This window comes from Melozone crissalis, unplaced genomic scaffold (genome assembly GCF_028551555.1).
Source record: "Melozone crissalis strain CALT ecotype California unplaced genomic scaffold, PUWL_Pcris_2 ptg000027l_1, whole genome shotgun sequence".
NCBI classification, from domain to species: domain Eukaryota; kingdom Metazoa; phylum Chordata; class Aves; order Passeriformes; family Passerellidae; genus Melozone; species Melozone crissalis.
This window is the reverse complement of record NW_026535805.1, coordinates 71136727-71153466: the sequence shown is the minus strand read 5'-3', so window position 1 is coordinate 71153466 and position 16740 is coordinate 71136727. Positions and strand designations below refer to the sequence as shown.

The following is a 16740-nucleotide window of genomic DNA, read 5'->3' as shown; positions in this document are numbered from 1 at the left end:
GGGCGTTCCTGGCGGCTGCAGCGAGCCGAGCCGGGGCGCGGGGCGGGCGGGACGCGCCGGCGCTGCTCGGCGGGGCTTTCCCTCCCTCCCTGCCTCCCTCCCTGCCTCCCTCCCTGCCTGCCTCGGCTCCTCAGCAGCTGCGCCTCAGAAATGAGGAGGAGGCGAGGGCAGCCCGCTAGCTGCAGCTCGTAGTCGGGACCTGCCGAATGTAAACCTGCCGTGCCTTCGGGAAACGCGCCACGCTTGCTCGGCTCTGCGGCTGCCTTAAAGAGCGCTCCGGGATGGCATCGGGAGAATCGGGCTGAAACATTCGTCTTCCGACGGGCTGCTCAAAGGACACCTTGGCTTGGCTGCTAGAAAGTGATGTTTTCCTGTGGGACTTGTGGAGGCACCGCGAACGAGCCTGTTACAAGAGGAGGATAAGCTGCCTTTCAGATCAAGGTTATTTATAGCTACTGCCAAAAAAGTAAAGGGCTGTTTTATTATTCTTACTGTTCTGGATTTAACTTATTTCCCCCCACCCCCAGGATTTTCTCCGTGCCTTGGTCAGGACCATACAAGTCACTGTGGATTCTGTCTTTTTAAGCTGCCGCACCATGCTTTATTTATAAAGGAGATGGGACCCTGCAAGCCAGCTAAATGGATTACAGTTAAGCAGTCATGTACAGAAGATAATGTACTGCCTTCTGTAACACTTGTTCATTTGAAGGCTTATTTGGGAGATTTCAGATACAGATTCTGACCTGGAAAAGTAAATGAAGCCTTCCATTGAGTATTTGACATATTGGGCTACTGCTGGTTTCTGCTATACTTTGTTTTTCTGTGACATTGGGACATTTCTGTTACTTTCTTACTGAAGCACTTTATATTTTGGGGGGTGGAAAACCTCATATCCAGGTAAAATCGAATTTAAATGGATGCACTGATTATGAATGACCTCAGCCACTTCATATCTTATGATGTATATTTTCGTATCTACGCATCTTATGCTAAGGGCAAGTTTACTATTTCTTCAGATTGCTAGTGGTTTTTAAATGTTTGCCCTGAATCTGTGAAAACGGAGGTATACTTGTGTGAATACTTTCAACATGGGGAAGCCACTTAGCAGGCCAGACTGCCTACGTCAGAATCCTCCATGTGTTGGCAAAGGGGAGGAAGATGAGGATCTAAATATTGAAGACTGCTACGTTCCCCAGAGGTCTATCTATGACACTGTGCGGCTGAATGAACAGATCGATTCAGGCTCCAAGGGCAGCCTCTCCTCGAGGCATTTCACAGACCGGACCTTACCCTACAGTCACAGAACACTGGACATCAGTACTTTGTGCTCCAATGGTGCCCTCACTTCTGCCAGTGTTTTTGAGCTCCGAAGCCGTGAGGCTAACAAGTTGGATGAGAAAATGATCTTTGATGCTCTTAAACTGAACAGTGATATAATTCGGACCGCTGGGTTGCCCAAGGTGAAGTCTCACACTGAAAAGAAGGAGCATAGACGGTCCTGGAGAATGCTTGTTCCACCCAGCTTTCCAGATTACACTAATAGAAGTGAAAGCTCCTTTAATGAAGCTGCTGATCCGTCAGAGGCAGCTAGACTAGGCAAATGCAAATGGGGTACGAATTCTCTTACCTCGGAAGAGGATGATTCTGGGTTGTGCAGCCCTCCAACAGAAAGGGAAGATAAACAAGATGCACCTTTAGCAAGGGAGCAAACTCAAATACGAAGTGTGTCTTCTGCAGAAGATATCCATGTAGTAGGTCAGTTCAGACCATATATCCCAGCCATTTGCAGAGAGCAGCAAACCCCACTGCTTGCAAGCATGAGTCTCCCTGTCAAAGAAAACGGCAGACTGGCTTTGCATGATATTTTACCCTCTGCAAAAGGAAAACAAAACAATGCCCAGACATGTGAGAGTGATCAGGAAGAGATGGAGGGGAAATGCTCTCACTTGCAAGGTTTCAAAGAGCAGATTCTGTCACATGAAGATCCTCTTCAAGGTGATGGAAGAAGTATTACCCCTGACAAAAATGAAGTGGAAAATGCATATGAAGTTCATGAAAAAACTAAAATACAAGTCACAACAGTAGAGGAGGATTATGTGGATGATGTATCTCTTCATGTAGATGTTTATTACACTAATGCTGCTGTAAATACCAGTGACTTGGATTTAGCAAAATATGAAATTTTATCTGATACGGAGGAATGCAGTGTAGCATGTACAGGCTCAAACGAAATGGCATTTTCTGTTCAACAGCTTGAATTAGATAGCACTGTAAACTGCTCAAAAGTTTTCTCAGAGAGAAATAAAGGCAATATCTGGACCACTGGCATCCAAGACACCTTGGATACAGTCTGCAATGGCCTCTTGTCCAACAAGGTAACTAGAAAAAAAAGCCATAGGTTTATGAAATAGTTGTAGTGTAACCATAAAGATATTTGTTTAAAACTCTTAAGTCTTGCCATCATTGCAAAATCGTAACTTTAAAAAAATTATTAATTAGGCAGATGCAGTGATCGGTGCCGTTTGCATGGCACACATGGGGCGTCCAAAGTGGGTGAAATAGCCAGAGCTAGGGGCAAAGTCTGAGGGGCGGTTGTTGCTCCAGCTGTTTGCAGCAGGGCTGTTACTGCCCAGTGGTGCCTGCTGCTCCCGACCTGGAATGGCTGCTCCGTGCTCTGTCCCGGTGCTCCGTGCCTGCCCCAGTGCGGCCCGGGCTGTGCCATTCCAGGGCAGCCGCGGCCATGTGTTCTGAGCAGCCTTACTCATCAAGGTACAAGCAACAGTATCAGATGGTTGTGGTTTCCAAAGCAGGCAGATTAAAGGCTCACCGCCTCTTCTGAAAGATGCCTTTTGCATTTGTGTGCCAGAAAGCAGATCTGACGTTACGGTAGTATTTTACAAGCGCAGGATCTTGCAGTGCTTTGTGAGTGCTGGATGAGGTAAGAGAGTAAGGGAAACTTTGTAATAAAGAAAGGGTGTTTGCCGGGTCTGTAATTTTTTTGTTCCCACTCTGGTTGAAATCTGAGATACTTCAAGCTTTGTTGCTAAGTTGTTCTGGTAAACTTTAGCCTCAGCAATAATTGTAATTTATTTTAAGCTTCTCTCCACAAAGAATGTGTGCATTTTTAAAGGGCAGATTATGTAGATCAGTCCTCTCTGTGGTAGGACGTTGTTCTCAAACGATGAGACTTTATAGCACATAAAAGAAGAATTTGTTATTGATTCTGTGTTGAAATATTATTCTGCCTCCTCCTTACCCTACAGTCAAGACAAACACATGCATTTTCCTTCTTTTAGAAGCAGCCAGCTCGTTGCACGCTCTCAGTTTTCATGTAACCACAGTCGTAGAGTTTTTAGGAGTTTTTTTTTTGTCTGTAGGACAAATCTCTTAGGGATGCTTAATTTATTTTACCCCTCATGTTTAGTGTACTTGCAGTAGCTCTAGATTAACTTGTCAAGCTGGTGGAAGTGTCCTCAGCCACCTGAGGTTTGCAGCTTTAAAAGGAATCACTTGCCACAGTGTGTTTGGTGCAAAAGAGGAGAGTTGCTGGTACATTCAGAGTGATCTCTGCTTTTCAGGATGCTGAGAAAGGTTGCTTTGAATGCACTAAGTGTACACCAAAACTGTTACTGAATGCTGCTATAGAAATTGAAGGATTTAGGGTCAAAAGTTGAGCATTCTTTAGCATTGTTTATTCATTGGTTATTTTTCACTGGCCTATGTAATTAATTCAGGGGCTTCAGGCCATTTTCTGATCTCATTGACACTTGTGTCAGTGCAGCTTAATGCTGCTGAATACAAATGGAGATTTACATTGCTGTTGCTAATGGTAATAATCTGGCTCTGAAAAAGCCTAAATACCTGCAGGAGTAAAATAAAGCAAACACAAAACTGTTCAAACTGTTGTTGGGCACGGTCAAAGGCTTGGCAATTAGCAAGAGTATCCTTTGACTGAAAGCCCATTTTCCTGGGTGTCTGCCGGGATATTGTTTCAACGGCATCTGTAGCGCCTCCTCCTCACTTGTTACCATTATAATCTCCTTAACAGATCTTAAAATATCTCTTCCTTCACTGTTTTTTTTGACTTAAAACTTTGGGTTTAGTTCTATTTTGGAAAAATGCCCCCTTGTCTCTCTTGGTCTATGCCATTTTTTGTTAGATTTTATAGATGGATAATTAAACAGATGAGTTTGTCCAGTCTTTTTTTTTTTTTACCCCTCTATCAGAAGTTTTCTTTTTTCAACCCTTTGAACTTTCACCACCTGTGTTTTTCTCTGTTCTTTTCCTTCCTATCTAAAACTACTCATGGAAATGTATGCCATTTCCCCTTCTATGATGCATTGAATTTACTCTGTTTAGATTGAGTCTATTCTGTTTAGATTTATTAATGGTTTTTTAGGAAGGTCCTGACAAGGAATGGCTTCCTTTCTTGTAGACACCAGCTTTAAGTAATGTTTTTGTTGCATACTGTCATGTAAACATCATATGCATTTTATGACTGAAGTTACCGTGTTTCATGTCTGTCTTGGGTTTCAACTGCAGGTATTCCAGAAAGAAGAAATTGAACCCTTACAAGTAAAACAACAGGAAGTAAATTGGTTGGGTCAGGGCCTTATTCAGAGTGCTGCTAAAAGTACCAGCACAGAAAACCTTGAACACGACCTTGAAGATGTCAACACCCGATGGAAGACTCTTAATAAGAAGGTTATTATCTTGTATACTGTCCGGCTTTTGTTGTGTTCTGCCTTTTGTTTGCTTGCTGATGTCTTTCAAAATACAGGAAATTAAATATTCACTAAGAATATGAGTTGTATTTGCTTTACACAATCACTTTGTTTGTAATTCTAAGGATAGGATTTATATTGCTAAAAGCCAGAGGTGTTGCTGTCATTTATAAGGTTTTGCCAAACTTTCTGTAGGTTTGTTCTAGATTTTTACTCAGGAAAGACTCACAGAATCATGAAATTGGGGTTGGAAGAGATCCCTGGAGATCCAGTCCCACTGTCAGTCATTGTTTGCATGTTTTTTCAGCTTGTTGTATTTGCTCTGTGTACACTGTTGTACCTGCACAGAGCTAAGATACAGCCCAGCTTTGTGTGACTGGTGCAATGTTTCCTTTACACCACACTAAGGATTGTATGGCTTGAGACATCAGAAAGTACCACTGCTTTGAAAAACTGGCTGTAGATGTTTTTCTGTACTTTTCAGAACTCTTCCTTCAGCAGTAGCTGCTGTTGGAAATGGAAAGGGTGGGGAGTAAAAATGGTGCTCATCTTCTGCTCCATCCTGAAAGAGTGATGCAGCAGAACCAGATACACCTGTGGTTCACATATTTGCCTTCTCCTTTCCTATTTTTATTCTTCATTAATGGCATTATTGGGCCTTAATAAGAGCTGTTACTTTGAAATCGTGGCTCATTCTTTCTGTAAGGAAAATAAAGACCATCTGAAATGCAAACGTGCCATCAGTATATTTCATAATACTGTAGCTACATAAAGTTGGAGTAACTTGTAAGGAATTACTAGAGCAGGCTGATTTACTGGGAGTCAGTCTATTCTTTTCATTGGATGGCTCCAGCCCCAATTCATGAATTTGATTCATGCTGAATTGTGACATAGTGTTGTTATGAATAGTTATAAAAACAATGGTATTTATTAGTGATATTGACAGCTGTTCTACACATTTTGACTAATTATTTCACAGAAATAAAAAGAATAGGTGAGATCCTCTGCTGTTTTTCAGGTTGCCCAGCGTGCTGCACAATTGCAGGAAGCCCTTCTCCACTGTGGGAGATTCCAGGATGCCCTTGAATCTCTGCTTAGCTGGCTCATTGATACAGAAGATCTTGTGGCTAATCAGAAACCACCATCTGCTGAATTCAAAGTTGTCAAGGCCCAAATACAGGAACAGAAGGTAAGTGAAATGGTTTCAGAATCTCCTTCCACTGGACCAATGAGAATAAATTCCCAGGCTTTGGCAAAGCATAATATCTATTCAAGTGTATTATATTACACTGGGGTGTGCTGAGGTGTTTAAAGGAGCCATCTGTTCAAAACTCAAGACTTTGTAAAGGGTTGGGAGGAGTGCTCATCTCCTTGGATATACGACAGAGTGATACTGTGCAATCTGAGCTTTGGTTTATTAACATTAGCTAGAAAGGATGTTAAAGATCCATTGGAAAAAGAGAAAGCATAAAATCCAGTATTTGGCCATTTGAAAGGTAGGAAATAAAGCCTAGTAAAATTTTACTCTACTACTAGAGATAAGATAAGATTGCAGATTACGGACTTAAATCCTTGGGTCTTGATCTTCATGTGATCACTGTTGGTAATTAGTTGGAATCCCATTGGGAAGTGGTCTGTGCTAATGTAGAAACTCTGTCAGGGTCATCAACTTTGTCATATTTTAATAGTGGTTATAGAAAAAAGAATGATAATGTAGCTGATAAAACATACAATTCATGCAGTGTGGCCCACTGCCACCCAGGGATTTAGAGTTATGGCCAGTACAGGTTGTCATCCTGGGATACCTGCGGTGGCAAAATGTTAATGTGTCCAAAGGCACCTAGGGAATGGAGGAAGGGAGGATTGCAGACAGAGGCACATTTTATTCTTCACAGACAAGTTAATGTACTACACTAGATTGGTGAACTCAACTGTATCTCGTATAAGTGATGAGTTGATTATACAATAGTTTTAGTATCCATTTTCTCATCTCTCTATGTATCTGAATTACCTCTGTGAAGCCAAATCTGGCAGGGCATGCAGTTTCCCCATAAATATTCCTATAAAATGTAACTGAATTCTAGATAGCTGGATTCCCCCAAGGGTGTTATGTAGAACTTTGTCCTCTATGTGTTCACTTTTTGGGCTGGTGGACATCCTTACCTCCGAGAACCAGGGTTGTTGTTTGGGCTTCATGAAACTCCAGTGTACTTGGGAAAACAACTGAGAAACTAAAATGAGCCTGTGTTGGTCAGGGAAGGGGTTGATGTGTGTGTGTTATGTGTGTCTCTTTGATTGGCTTTGTTCACATATTTATCACAATATAGGCATTGTGATTTAGTTTTTGGCTTTTTTTTTTTTTTGTTTTGTTTTGTTTTAAGGGCTTTTCAAGAAGTCTGCTGTTTGCATTATTGCAATATTTCTTAATAACCATTGCTGGATTGCTCTCTCTGCAGCTCCTGCAGAGGCTGCTGGATGACCGCAAGCCGACTGTTGAGGCAATCAAGCGCGAAGGGGAGAAAATTGCGGAGTCAGCAGAGGCTGCTGACAGAGTGAAGATTCTGAAGCAGCTGAGTTTCCTGGACAGCCGATGGGATGCCTTGCTCAGTAAAGCTGAAACGAGGTACTTGAAATTCTTTCATGGCTTTGAGAAATGTAGACATAGCATGTGATGGATGTTTAGAAGCAGCATGTGGAACTCCGTACTGTGAAGTACTACCATGCTTTTTATTGCATTATGGCTTTGTGTCTTGATGTATATATGGGTCCTCTGAGGGGAAAGTGGAGAAAAGTGACAGGAAGAGACAAAAAGCTCTTTAAAAAATGTTTAGTCTTTTGTGATAATCTGCTAGGATTAGCTACATATGTATCTTCTGAACAATTTTAATTAATTATCTCTGCTAATTAATTGGAATGCAAGTGTTTTGAGGGCAAGAACCTGTTTTGCAATAGAATCAAGCGCAAATTTTACACCTAACAAATAATAATGATATTCTGTTGGAACTTCAAAGTCCTGAGTTGGTACAAAGAAGAAATTGCTACAATTCTTTCCCTTTTTTAATAGTATCTGCATAATTAGTTTCTGCAACTCAGAGGTCATCATAATGTCAGTTGCAGATGCATGCAAGGTGCCGAGCTCCCTTAGTTTTCAAGAAAAAAATGGACATTTAAAGTATATAGATATATGTATTCTGGCATATATATATATATATATATATATATATATATAAAAGAGATAGAATATATATATAGATTGTATATTCTATCTCTTAAAAAACATTGAGGTCTACTTCAAGTTCCAATTGGAAAAAAATCAAACCAAGTCCATGCATATAGCATCTATGTAAACACAGACTTACATTTATGAGTTGTTGTCAATGGATAAAACACCTGTAAAGTTATGAACTGGAAACTGTCTTTGAGTAAATCTATGTTGAAAGGGTTACTCAACATGTTTTCTGGGTGGGGATTTGAGAAGGACAGTCTTTTTCAGATTAGAGGGAAGACTGTATGAGACAGCTTGGTAAAAGGCCTATAATTGAGAGTAAGAGAGGACTTGGGAAGTTGAGGAAAAATTTAAAGTGCACAGTGAAGCTTTGCAGTGAAGAACAGATGGTTGTGTTGGGACTTAGAGTAGCATTGAACTCACCTCACTTCTGCTGTCTTCTATTCCTTCTGGTAGCCTCTCTTTAGCTGAACCTGTTTTGTTGCCTCATACTAATAATAGGATTATTTAATTAGTTAACTGCTAATAGACTATTATTTCCTTTTTGTTATTTCTTCTTTTTTATTGAAGGAATCTGACTCATTAGCTGGGATAAATGTTAATGTCATGTTTAATTTAATAATATCCTCCCAGTCTGGTGATATCTAATTACAAATGAAATTGCAGCTTTTTCCAAACCATCCTTATCTGCAAGCTTGTCTCCATTGTTCTTTGACTGGTCTCTAGAAATGAAGAAGGAATTTGAAGATGATTTTGGTAACTATGTAGAGTACCCCACAGAGTGTTCCATGGCTAAGTTTGTCAAGTCTACCTTATTTATAAGCCCTGGAAAACATATATAAATGTAGCTTTTATCTAGAATGAGATCCTCATTTGAACAACATTATTGTGATGTTTTCATGTAGGACAAATCTCTCCTAAAAGTCTGCTTGAATGACATTTGTTCAGCACTGCTTATAGAGAAGACTTTGCTATAATCAGGAGTCTTCTCTGACATGTAATAAACTGAAACGGAAATGTTTTAGATGCTGCTTTTCTGTTTTGGAGGTCAAGTCTCTCTGCTTTATTAATGTTATCTCACTAACTTCATTGAGAGCTTTTATCCAGGAAAAGAGAGGAAAATTTAGAAGCAAATAATTCTGTTGTCATCATTGAAAAAATGTTTAAAGATATTTTACAACACTGAGGAAGCATTCTGGTTCAGTAAAGCCTTTGCCTAACTTTAAAACATGAATAATAGTCAAGGGAATGTAACTTTATGATTTAAGACAGCTGGAAATTTGAGAACTATCTTAACTGGCTATAAAACAATGTTTTGCTGAATTGAGTGCTAGATTATTTTTAACAAAAGGTATATGAATAAAGTGATATTATTTTTATTTTCAAAACTGGTATATTAGCCAAATGCCTTGGAGGTGTTTGTTTTTAATTTTACTTGATTTTTACTTTACCTTGCTTTTCACTAATATCATGGATATATGTCTGTTTCATTTGGTGACCGGTTCCTACAATGACATTAAATTATTTCTGGAGTGTTTTTCAAAGGATTCAAGGGACTTTTTTCTTTATTAAAACTGTTTGATACTCACTTGATCACAAAAGATAACCCTTTCCTGGGTGCATTGGTAGGAACCGTCAGCTGGAGGGCATCTCGGTGGTAGCGCAGCAGTTCCATGAAGCGCTGGAGCCGCTGGTGGAGTGGCTGACAGCCACAGAGAAGAGGCTTGCAAATGCAGAGCCCATTGGGACACAGGCCTCCAAACTGCAGCAGCAGATTGCTCAGCATAAAGTAAGATACAAACCACTCACTTGCTTTGCTCATTCTTTTTAGATGCTTCTGTAAAGCTGGCAGAGCTGTTGCACTGTACTCATTTCACCATACTTTTTCATTTTTTTTTCCCTGTAATTTAAATTTTATACATTTATGTTGACAATATGTCCTTTTTTTGTTCAATTTTTCTTGAGTTCCACCTCAATTTATTTTATGTTTTTCTGATTTTCTTTTCCATTATTCTTCATTATTGACACTAAAATATAGGCCCTAGAAGATGATGTCCTAGCTCACAATAAGAGTTTGCATCAGGCCATTAGTGCTGGTCAGTCTCTAAAGACTATGAGCTCCAGGGAAGATAAAGATATGGTGCAGGAAAAGCTAGATTCTGCTCAGGCACGATACATTGAAATTCAAGAGAAGAGCAACAGCAGGTCTGAACTTCTCCAGCAAGCTTACAGCAATGCTCAGATTTTTGGGGAGGACGAAGTTGAATTGATGAACTGGCTGAATGAAGTCCATGATAAACTGAACAAATTATCAGTCCAAGACTGCAACACAGAATTGCTTGAGAAACAGCACTCTGAACTACTGGTATTTTGATTTCTGTTCATTTCTTATTTAATTCATGTTTTTAATTTGATTTATATCCCCATACATCATTTATTTTCATTAATGTATTTTGTTTAAAATATCAGTATGCTTATTCTAAATAAAAATAATATATTTTTTTAGGTCTGTGCTAACATAAATGACCTTTATTCATAGGATCTTCAGGAAGAGATTCTTCTTAGAAAACAAAATGTTGATTTGGCTATACAAAATGGCTTAGAGCTTCTCAAGCAAACAACAGGTGAGAACTTACATAAAACTATAATTTGTCATACTTTTTTTCCTTGTACTTGCCTAAGAAAATTAAAGTGAAGCTTGTAAATATGGTTCATATTTACTGGTTAAAGCAATCATAGTTATTTGTTTTAATAAGGTTTGAGGTCAACCTAGGCTATGTTTTGGGGCCAATTTTACTTTTAATGTAAGTGAGCAAAAGGCCTTTTTTGCCTGCAGAGAATTTAGCCCTTGAATCCTTTTATTATTTTAAGTGGAAAATTATCTTAGTGAACCTGCATTCCATTCCTAATAGTGAGTTGTGGACATTACTCATAATGGAGGGATGTTTGGCAGTGGACACAGTGAATTCCCTGCAGGCATCCACAGATGAACAAGATGTTAGACTACCTATTACTGCAAGGGGAAAGCTTCAGCCATGGGAGCCAATACTGTGGGAAAAGTTGCATTCCAGTTATACACAATGTGTCTGTTCTGTAGATCAACATCTGCCCAGATTTTCCTATACTTATAAAGTTCTTGAACCCTTTGAGACGTACATATGTTAGTGCAGGGTGGTATTATCCTTTTCTGTTCCAAACTTTGACATTACACATATTCTATGATGAAATCTGAACATATCTAATATTATAGCTAATAAATTTCAATGCACTGTTTTTCTTTTAGCCTTTTGAGTTGTGTTTCAAATGGACAGCAATGAGGGTGGATTGTGATGTCAAAATGTAGTGTAATTGAAAGTCTAGTTAGTAATATGTAGATAATTTTTTTTTGTTCTTTACATTTTTTGCAACGCTTTTATATCTTTAATTTATAAGAAGTATAGTATTTTACTTTATAAGAAGTATTGTGAATTTAAAGGTGGATTTTTTTTAATAAGAACATTTCTGTTTAAAATTGGATTTAACTCCTTACTTTGTAATAGTTTAGTAAAGCAGAAAAAAGACAGAAGGACTGATCCTGAACTGAGGTAAACTTTGTACTTCTGTGGGTTTCAGTGATGATAGGATAATTTACAAAAGTTGAGGATTGGCCTTTTCACCTTGTTTGCGTTATTTTATAAATTAAATACTGAGTTTTCTGTAATATGTAGAGTTTGGGATTTTAGTTTTTTAGTTGTGGTGGTGGTTTTGTTTTTGTTCTTTTTTAAATATTTGTAATAATGGGAAATAACATTCCTTTAATATTTTAGGTGATGAAGTTGTAATTGTTCAAGATAAACTGGAAGGCATTAAAGCAAGATACAAAGATATTACAAAATTAAGTTCTGATGTATCCAAGACTTTAGAGCAGGCTCTGCAGCTTGCAGGCCAACTGCACTCAACTCATGAGGAACTCTGCAAATGGCTTGATGAAGTAGAGATGGAGTTACTCTCATATGAAACTCAAATGCCAAAGGGTGAAGAATTAAGCCAAGTACAAGAAAGACAAAAAGTAGGTTTAGAACCTGTGAATTATTTACTGTTCTGTAATTCAGTGAGGTTTTGTGTTAATTAATGCTTGGTATGAAATAATTTTTTAATAACTAAATTTAGTATCAGATCATTTGAATAAAAGTACCAGTAGTTAAGAATCAAACTCTTTTTCCAGAGTCATCTGTTATGATCACTTATGAAATTAGGCTGAGGTTTATTTTTAGCACAAGGGAAGAACAACATTTTTGTTTTATTCGAGGAGCTACCTAAGACTGGGAAACTTCATAGGCTGTCAAACAAAGTTATTTTAGTTCTTTAGCTGTGGCATGGATAAAATCCTGTAAAGTGTCAGCATTTTAAACATATTACTAATTTTGTTTAACAAGATCTATTTCAAAAGAAAAAATGGAGTGTAAGCTGCATGGTATAGAAAATGTTGAGGGTGGAAGCTTATAAAAATTCCATTACATTTCTTTAATAGATGGGAAGTTCTACACACATAAAAGCTTGTTCCTTTGTATGAATGTGTGCTTGAAATTTAATCGAGTCATTGCAGAAATAATTTGAATTCATCATATTTTGCTGATTTCATTTGCTGCTCATTTAGTTCCTTATGGAGTTGCAGTTCACAACCATCCATTTTATTTTCTTTGGATGCTTCACAAAGTACTAACAATTCTTAGAAAATTTTCATACAGTCATACTGAATGGAGAAATATATTTAGGTTAAATTCTGTGGAAAATTCTCTTAAGAATCACTTACCGTTCTGTCAAACAGCTTACAGTATCAAAAAGGTAATACAGTTTAGCTAAAAATAAGTATTCTAAGTTAGCTCTTTGTTTTGTGTGGGAAGCATTTCAGTTCTGAACTCATGGAGTAGTTGAAAGAATGAAAAATCTGCAAACTTTGTATGTTCTGTTCATATACCGCCATGTTTAAATGGTTTAATTGTTTTACATGGCCTTTTCCAGGAGCTGAAGAAAGAAGCAAAGAACAACAAAGGCTTGGTGGACACTCTGAATGAGGTTGGCAGTGCCTTCCTGGAGCTGGTGCCGTGGAGGGCCAGAGAGGGGCTGGACAAGATGATAACGGAGGACAACGAGCGTTACAGATTAGTGAGTGACACCATCTCTCAGAAGGTGGATGAGATCGATGCTGCCTTCCTGAGATCCCAGCAGGTACTGAAAACTGTTCTTTGGACAGTAGCAGTCTCTGGACATGTGTACTGGAACAATAGCTGTCCTATAATAGTGTTGCCAAAAGTTTGTTATGCTTGAGCAGCACAGTGCAAATTTGAATGAAATGGGATTCCAGTGTTAAAATATGAATGCCAAAAATCTGTTAATCTGTACTCTGTCGTCTCCCTTTTTGTTGATGCAAACAAAAATATTTTAGCTAAAATTGCTGTTAGTAATCTGTGGCTCCTTAAGTCAGAGTTTGCTTAAGAACTGAATGGCCCAGGTCTTTTGTACATCATGTTGTGTTAAGTAAAATGTGGGCCAAGATCCTGAGCCACTTTTCTGGAGGTGACACTGATATTGCTAGGCTGGCCATACCTTTTAACATCTGCTGATTGTCTAGCTCCTCTGCACGTTACACCATTAAAAGGTGGATGACCTTGTTCAAGCTGTAGTGGAGGATTTAAATAACATTTTCATTAATATCCACAATGCTTTTCTTCTTGGGGTGCAAAACCTGAGTTATTTAGTATGTGGAGGTTTCTATACATGCATAGATGTGTATGTGGCTACACTTTGAGAACTGGGCCTTAATTTTGTCACTAAGTAGTCTTATATTTAAGCCAGCTTATAAATGCTTTGTGGAAACAGTTTTCCAGTTCACGCATACAAATATTGGTGGAGACTTCTCCTATTGCTGTACAGTTCTCTTAAACAGTTGTAAGAGGACAAAAAGAGAGCATGTGTTATAATTTTAAAATTTGCTAAAAGCTGGCTAAAAGAGGCAGTAATTCAGATTTTCTTCTAACTGAGCCTAAAAATAACCATAGGTTTCTTTTTAAGGGGTTTGATAATTAATATTTTCTCATCTTATTAACCTAACTCTCAAAAATGAAGGGTGATTTCTATTCATTTTTTTCATGACTGATGAGGTGAGATAGGAGATTAAAAATTGGCTCTCCTTCAGATTTTCTGAATTCCATGAGTACATTGCATCCTCTAGCATAAGTTGAGCAGTTTCACATCCAGACATGAAAATTCCAGAGCTGCTATTCCACTATCTAATGGAAGGCCACATTGCACTCTCATGCTGCATATCCCTAACCTCCACTTCAGCACATCATCACAATAAACTCCTATACACCATAACCTGTGATAAGTTTTGGGTGGCTTAATGTAAAGGGTAAGATACTTCCCATTTGGCTATGCAAAATAAACATTTTTGGAGAAGCTCGTGCTCTTTCAGCTTGCCCTGTGGCAATTTGTGAAGTGCCTATACTATTAAGTTTTGGCTGGAGAATACAAGGCTTTGGTAGAAGTGTAGGTTTCGTGTCAGATGTTCCTGGACCAAGGTGAGGAATGCAGCAAGAAACACAGATGATTAGGCAGAATAGCTTCATGTTGTGAGTGGAAGCTGGAAGAATAATGCAATGCCCAGGGTTTTTAACTACCTGGGCAAAATGGTCCCAGACTGATAATAGAGACAAATTCAGCTGCATGGTTTAGTCTTCATTTATGAAGAGTAAAGGCCTTGGTGGGGTCCTCCAGTGAAGGAGTCCTGTGTAGAAACACAAGGTCATATTCTACCTGTTCTTCACTCTAAAGCAGCCATAGAGAGTGCTTTAGAAAGCATTCATGGAGAAAATCATCATATTCAGAATTCAATCATTCCTGATCAGAAGAAAATGTACCACAATGAGCTATGCTTGGTTAAACTGGATGGGGATTAAGTAGGCGATTTTATAGCGACTCCAAGTGTACCTGAGGGCTCATAAGTAACTGCCATGTATAATGGGAAGAAAACATTTCAAATTTTTGATGCAGAGAGTACCAATTTTATGCTTTTTATTCCTTAATGTTGTTTTTAAGCATCACAAATTGAAAATCCTATACCTTCAGGAAAATGAGTTTCGAGTCCTTCCCTTCCTCAATGCAATTTAACTTAAAAGTTTCAATGCCTTGCCTTGGTTTTGTTATTTCTATTAAATATTTCCTCAATATTACTTACATACCCATGAATATTTGGTATCAGGAAGTCACACTGCAGTTAGTTTGTACATCTGGCACATTTGAAATCATCTTCTCCCTTTCAGTTGTAAATAGATGGACTTCTGAAAACCTTGATTGTGAACTGTAGTTTCTAAAGCCAGGATTTAACTAGCTCTGGTGCATGTGCTTCATGCTAATGTTTACAGTACTGATTATTTCAGAACATACCTTTCTAGTGGGATGTCACAATATTTAGGACAAGTCTTACTTTCTGTTACTTGAAATGAGAAATGACATATAGTGAAAAAGTATGTTCTGCTCTTTCACGTAACAAATGGATTATAAAGGCAAAAAAAGATTGACTCATAAAGAGTGAAATCTCAGAACTGTTTCTTTCCTTTTGTGGGACTCATGATTAACCATTAAGACAAGTCTGTGTTAGTGACTAAAGTGAATTCCAGTTATATTAAGGAGCAGGGCTCTTATGGACTTCAGCCATAAAGGCACAGATCAGCATATTTTAAAGACAAGTGGGACTGAGGGTGTTCAGAAGATTTCTGAGGGAAGTGTGGGCATCAACAACACAAGTAGCAGGTTCTGACCTAAACAGATTTTAACAATAACTCAGGGCTATATTAAGGTTCAGGTCATTTTGGAGAGGGGGCTGAGTTTTAACGAATTCACTAAATAAATTCTTATAAGTTTCTACAATGAGCATCTGATACATCCCATGTAATATTTCTCTATGGCTTAGGCTCAAAGCTGCCCTGGTTGAGTACTGCAACATGTGCGTGCTAAAATGCACATGCCTATAAACTTGTTCTGAAGAGGGAATGTATGATTTGGTTTTTTAAAATTTGGTCTCACATTTCAGAAGACTTAGATCCCCGAATTCTTTATTTCATGCTTTTCTTTGCAAATTAGTAAGAAACTCCTCTCATTATATTAGTGCTTTTCGAAAATTTCTGAAACATTTAAATGTTGACTATTGTAGTCAGAAGTTAATCTAAAAGTCAGAAGGAAAAGAACTGGCTGTATCCAAATGCTCAAAAAAACTTTTGCATTTAATCTGAGGCCTAGATTTGGATGAAATCCTGTCTTCTCTAAATTCAGTGAGGTTTTTGCACTAACTTATCTGAACTGTGATTGTTTTGCCTTGATCATTTAATACCAAAGCAGCTCTTCAGATTAATAGGGTAACATCAAACAACTGTGTCTCAGGCTAATTCCTATACTAGCAGTAATAATAAACACAGAGATGAAAAAGACATGTAAAAGTAGAATAAAATGAAAACAAGCAGTCTAGTTAAAACTCTGAGATTATCATCCTTTTTTATTTTCTTACGACTGTTAGAGAGCTGTAGGCTTTGGAAAGAAGTATTTGCTTCTGTTGCTTTGTCATGCTTATGAATTAAGCTGCTTGTATTACAATCCCTCAGAACCATTTTGGGCATTGTATTTCATTTATATAAAAATCTCAAATGGAAATTGAGAAGCTATCTTTCTAAAAATTCAAAAATATGCTGTTTAATCTTCTTTAAATTTTTTGAAACTGTTAGTCTAATTTCATGTCTGTAGAACTGCTGAACTAAT

General features: G+C 38.2%; 1 protein-coding gene across 6 annotated transcripts in view; it reads left to right on the top strand.

Annotated features, from left to right (window-relative positions):
• The window catches only part of DST (dystonin), a 290047-nt gene that overhangs the window by 220485 nt on the left and 52822 nt on the right, over positions 1–16740 (top strand). For 3 of the 6 annotated variants that reach the window (XM_054279827.1, XM_054279829.1, XM_054279828.1), the window contains 8 exons: positions 4543–4704; positions 5743–5913; positions 7181–7347; positions 9580–9739; positions 9989–10315; positions 10490–10574; positions 11757–11998; positions 12952–13158. In XM_054279827.1, the coding sequence (XP_054135802.1) occupies positions 4543–4704; positions 5743–5913; positions 7181–7347; positions 9580–9739; positions 9989–10315; positions 10490–10574; positions 11757–11998; positions 12952–13158 (1521 nt within the window). The remainder of the gene's footprint in view (positions 1–4542; positions 4705–5742; positions 5914–7180; positions 7348–9579; positions 9740–9988; positions 10316–10489; positions 10575–11756; positions 11999–12951; positions 13159–16740) is intronic. The other 3 variants (XM_054279824.1, XM_054279823.1, XM_054279825.1) reach the window with 1 other exon arrangement.